The 5,683-nt window shown below is 35.1% G+C and overlaps 2 protein-coding genes across 4 annotated transcripts in view; both read right to left on the bottom strand.

Annotated features, from left to right (window-relative positions):
- The window catches only part of cunh5orf22 (chromosome unknown C5orf22 homolog), a 17,810-nt gene extending 17,104 nt beyond the window's left edge, over positions 1-706 (bottom strand). For 2 of the 3 annotated variants that reach the window (XM_014013850.1, XM_014013851.1), the window contains exon 1: positions 561-706. In XM_014013850.1, coding sequence (XP_013869304.1) covers positions 561-629 — 69 coding nt within the window. In that variant the 5' untranslated portion in view covers positions 630-706. Of the gene's footprint in view, positions 1-555 lie in introns of all 3 variants that reach the window. The other variant, XM_014013852.1, reaches the window with a different exon arrangement.
- A 4,338-nt stretch (positions 707-5,044) lies between these two features.
- LOC106521322 (cadherin-6) overlaps positions 5,045-5,683 on the bottom strand; it is a gene marked incomplete in the record, with an annotated part of 48,929 nt that continues 48,290 nt past the window's right edge. Inside the window, 1 exon segment of the mRNA XM_014013849.1 lies at positions 5,045-5,638.

Genomic DNA, 5,683 nt, shown 5'->3' with positions numbered 1-5,683 from the left:
ATTTTGTGTGCAGAGAGGCCTGAGGCACATTTGTTGTGACTTGTTGCTGCAGTATATAAACCAACTGGACTGAGTTTAGCTGATTCTGGTACTGAAATGATAAAAAGCTGAACATGTTGATTCATTTATGTTAAAAACTGACTTCAAACAGGAAGTCTGACTAACTTCTAGTGTAGAATCCTGTTGCTGAAATGTCATGTATGTAAAATAGTTGAACAGGCTGAAAGTGATGTTTATGTCGCATATTTATAAATTAAAATGACCCAGTTTCATGACGTTATCAAAGACGAGCTACAGACAGCAGAGCCCGATTACAGCTGCTGCTTATCAACATCTGGAGTCTGAGGTGAAGGAAGCTCAGAGACAACCTGGAGAGAAAAAACTGTTCAACTATAAAGTTCACAGCTTTCCTGTTTCACATTTTCCTCTTGTTAAAACAAAAACAATGTTGAAAACTTTTGACTGAGTGAAATAAACGGAGTCGCCTAAACGCGTGTTAGCATAAACAACATGATGAGATGAAGCCAACTGTTACAGAGCCCAGACGAACCGAACCTTACTTCATGATGATCCTCCACGACCCAGACCGGCAGCTTCTGGTAGAACCTTTTCCGCGGAGCAGAGCTCATGTTGACCGGTGGTTCCGTCCAGCTACAGAAAACAGAACTGAACGGTTACAGGTTTCCACCGGAACGAAAACATCACCGCACCGGAAATGAATCCGGCACGGTTGTTTAAAGTCTCCTCTTAGAAACAAGGCGAGGAATAAAAGGTTCCTGGTGAAAATAAAATAAAATAAAATAAAATAAAATAACTGGGTAAATTAACACCAAAAATAACAAAAATTTCAACTTTGAATTATCTGAACATAATTTAAACTGCTTTATTTAAGTTCAAGTTCAAGTGTACTTTATTGTCAACATCTATGTAACAGGGTTAGCACAGAATTTGAAATTCACCAGTCTCCAATGTGCAGTTAAACATGTAAACATATCGATAAGACATTGACATTAACCCAAAACCCCATTTACAAAATAATTTAACAAAGATAACATTCTGAAACATGACATAACCTTTTATGTGTTGATTATAACCTTATCTGATGTTTGAAAGTAGGATTTTTGTTTTAGGTTTCACGCACACGTGAATTTGGACAATATATTTACCTATTGAGAAGCTTTTTTATTATTATTTTTGGAATATTATCCTTTTATGAAGACTGTCTGTCTTCACAAACAAATGTTTTTAAGTACTAGCAGATAACTGTTTTCACACAAGCTACTTCGTGTACTTTTATTACAAGACACTTTCTCAGGGACTCTGACACTAATCATTACTATTTAAACTCAAACATATTTCAGATTGTTGGCTATTAGTCTTTTTTTAAGTGAAGAGAAAATAGAGACAGAGAGAAAAACAGAGAGAGAAGTAATTAGAAAGATTGAAATAGCGATTAGAAGTATATTAAATATACACCAACAAAACACAGGACCACACACCCAACATCTGTCCGCTCACCCCTGAAAAATAAATGGATAAATACATGGAAGAAATAAATGAATATATACTCATACCCATACATATATAAAGATATACATACATACATGCCTACATTCATAAATATTAATCAGTCTAAAATTCAACTTTATGATCGCTGAGAACGACACAGTGTCTGTTATCTATCACCTCTCATCACGCTGAGAACAACAGCCCCACAGTAAAGCACGGTGGTGGCAGTATCATGCTACAGAGATGTTTTTCATCAAGGACCAGGAAACAGAATAAAGAAAAAATGTTGAAGCCAGTTGGCTTTATTCCTAATGTTTTGAGAGTCGCTGTTACTGTGATGCAGGTCCACTTTTCAGCAACACAAAGAAGTTGAAAGTACCGGTCACATCAAATTTCTGTAAAAAATATGAAAACATTTTAAAAAAGACAACATTCATAACATATTGGGGGAGGGGGGGTAAAGCTGCTGAGAGGACCATTTGTTGAGATATTTACATGTGAAGTAACAGGAAGTGATGTCAAAAGGGAATGTCTGAATGTTGCTGTGGAGAAGAATCTGTTTCTTTAAAAGATTTTGAGTCTTTATCAGAGAGATGAAGAGGAGTCAGAGTTCAAATGTTTCAAAGACAAAAACAAAGACCGGATTTATTTTTCTTTAAGAGTTCCCCTTTGATGTCAGTTCCTGTTTCACTTTGTTTGAGCCCAGTTAAAAGGAAAAATACCAGTTATGTGACAAAATGTGTAAAATTGTGCATTTAATGCCAAGTTTCTATACTATAGTAACTATAAAAATGTTTCATAGACTTTTTGTGTTTGAAGGTATATTTAAACACAATGAAGCAACTCTCCATGAGGTTATGAAGAAGTCATTAAAAGAATGGTCTACTGCAAAAGACAGAGCTACAACTGGACAAAGTTTTCTTTTAAAAGTTTCTTTTCATAAAATAAACTGATTTGGTTATAGACAAACACAGAGGCTAGATAGTATTTGGGTTTATTTTGATCACAACAATGCTTCCTTTAACAAATTCATACAAATCCAGTGAATATCAATGAAGTCTTAAAAATACAGTATGTGCATAAATATTTTTATTATTTACAAAACAAATGTTAAAAACTGCTTCTTTAAATGTCAAAATCCCCAAATACCAAATCAAAGCATCAAAACAAGAAATCAACAAAGATGACTCAGCACTTTCTTTTGTGAGGTTTCCCTTTTAATAAGACATGTGACCACAAATAAATACACGTTGCAATGTTGAACTAAAAAAAGTCTTTTAAAAGAGGAAATAAGCTCAGATTAACTCAATGAGAAAAAAAATTAAAACCACACAAACATGGAGGTAACAAAAAAAAAAACTATAAAATGTTTCCTGGCAAAATGTCTGTTCCTAAAAACATTTCCATCTAAAATGGTGTCATAATAATCTGATTATTTATCAGTTTATATTTTGCATTTAAACCTCAGACATTAATCTTTACTTTGGAATCTTTGGTTATCATAAAAAACCAACACAGACGAGCTACGTCTAATGGCCAGAACTCTGCAGTTTTCACTCATTTACAGGCCAGCGGTCACTCTTTCAGAGATGAAGATGTTCTCATTCTTGATAGAGAGGAACGATGGTCTGAGAGAGGAGTAAAAGAAGCCATTTTTGTGAAGAAAGACCGTCCATCATTAAACAGAGGTGGAGGCCTCCGTTTTCAGTTGTCCCCCTCCTACAGTGCTGCTATTGCCAGTATCACTCCACCCCCTGTTAACAATAGGTGTTAATTAGGTGTCAACGATAGCCATGTGATGTGAGTATCAGTCACATGGAGGCAGGGCTTAAAAGCCTGAATTTTGCCTGAAACTCTCAGACTGAAGAAGTCTCTTGGAGGAGAGACGAAACGTTTCATTAGAGAAGAACCCGTCCAGAAGACCTATACAATTTTTTTCTTTTTGATTTTTTACCTGGATTACTGAGATGCATCAGGATATTTGGTTATCATAATTTTACTAAAAGTCAAGGAAGTCAAAGCACCAAGTCAGGAAAAAAAGTTTATTTTATAAGAATTAGTTTTAAAGATGCTGTTTGGTTATTTTAGGAGCAGGATTTAGTGACACTGCAAACAGAAACTAAGCCTGTGACGTCAGCAGTTTCAAAGATCGTATGCTTTAAGATCTGAGCACAATGTTTTTGTTTAAAACGTTCAAATAATTGTTGGGCTCAACCTTGTTTTTCTGTTAGCAAAATATTTCATGAAGCACTGAATGGATTTTAAAGAAATGTACAGAAATTGTCTGTATATTTCTAAATGAATCCCCAGATATTTCTCATAAACCAACACAAAACCAGCTGCACCTCAGCTGTGGTTAAAGCTACTGAGCTGAAGTTTGATGTAGCTGAGACTCATTCACTACACATGAGGTTTGTGACAGCTGTACTGCTCGTATCCGTTTTTAGCTTCGTCCAAAATGACCACAGCTGACATTTCTCATGATAAAATGACTTTGGTCTGAAACTCTGCATGAAATATGGCAGAAATATTTTCACTCCTTTAAAGACTGTCTTTTGATGCTCATCCTGTATCCTTCAAGAGACTAAAAAGATGCAGAAACCCAAAAGTAAAACAAGATAAATCAATTTAACTGATAGATTGAACAACTATACATTTTATTGCGTCATTTTAGGTTTTAATTACATAAAATGATCACTTAAAGAAAAGTCCACAAACCTACCTAAACATAAAGAAAATGCTTCCCAGTCATCTGTAAGGAAATTTAAATGGTAATTCCTTTATAAAGTAAAGACTTTTGTTAAATAAATGATTGAAACCATCAACACACATCATATGAAGGCAATAGATAGAATGTGGTGTTGTGCACATATATTAGAGTGCAAGAAGTAAAAAAAAACATCAAACCCCCCAAAATACTTGTACAAAAATGTAAAAATCTATATAAAAACAAGAATTTGGTCGTTTTAGTAAAATAAGGTTTTCTTTTTGTATTTTATTTTCAGGAGAAATCCGTTTTCATGTCAACATGTTTCAGAACAGCTGAAACAAAAGCCTGTGAGCAGCCCACAGGCAGCAGAAGGACACTTTCATTGTTTTTGCTGCAGTCAGTCTGTTAGAAACAAGTCCGCTAAAGATGAATTGTAAAACAAATAACCCTTCAGGAATCTTCAGAAATGTAACTAAAAACTACATTAACTATTTAAACATGGAATTTTTCCTCAATCAATAAAACTGGATGTAATAACTGGTGACACATGTCTGAAGGACTCAAACACCACCATGCAGGTGCAGAAGCAGTTTTTAGGTTTAGGGGACTGTTTCACACAGAGCCACAGGTTGGTTTGAAGAGTTATTCCCCCCCAAATAAATAAAAGAACCATTTAAAGTGGACATATCCTGCTTTTAAATCCTTCTTTTTCACATTTAAATCCAGATGGAGTCAATATAAAGTGGCGCTGCAGAGCTTTGGTCTGAATTCCTCCTTATTGTAACTCCACAAGCCCCACCCACTTTTCTGAGGCGTGTCTCAGATCAACTCATTTTGAGGCTGTCTCTTTAAATCCAAATGAGGTGCTTCACACCCTACACCCCTCCAGCTTCCAGACCGGTTCGTTCTAGTTTAATAGAGGGGTTTAGGACTAAATAACAGAAACATTTAATTTACAAATGAATTAGAAGATCTCAACAAGGGAAGACCTGTCCATCCAGCCTTACATGCTGGAGCCAGAGTCTGACCCAGAACCAGAGTCTGACCCAGAACCAGAGGACAATGAAGACCACTAAATTGTAGTTGGTGAGTCTAGACCTTATTTAGAAGTTGTTATAAATACTTTGACATAATAATACGGAAAATAGAGAAAACTGAACGGGCTGAAAAATGTGACCCAAACAGAACATAAATATATCTCTGCAGCACCAGGAGAGACTAAATTAATTTTATTTGCCTCTTAGAGACACCAACTATACAACAAAATGCATTTAATGGCTAAAAAAGTGGATTTTGCACGATATGTCCCTTTTATAAATGAAATAATCATTTAAAATGCATTTTGTATTTACACAGATTATCTTTGTCTGATGGTCTGACACATGTAAAAGTGATAATAAAGTAAAAACAGTAAAAATACTGTAAGTGAAAACTTTCTCACAGCACTGTGTTGTACTGATTGAC

This window comes from Austrofundulus limnaeus, unplaced genomic scaffold (genome assembly GCF_001266775.1).
Source record: "Austrofundulus limnaeus strain Quisiro unplaced genomic scaffold, Austrofundulus_limnaeus-1.0 Scaffold106, whole genome shotgun sequence".
NCBI lineage: Eukaryota > Metazoa > Chordata > Actinopteri > Cyprinodontiformes > Rivulidae > Austrofundulus > Austrofundulus limnaeus.
The sequence above is the reverse complement of the archived record's forward strand: the minus strand, read 5'-3'. Positions and strand labels throughout refer to the sequence as shown.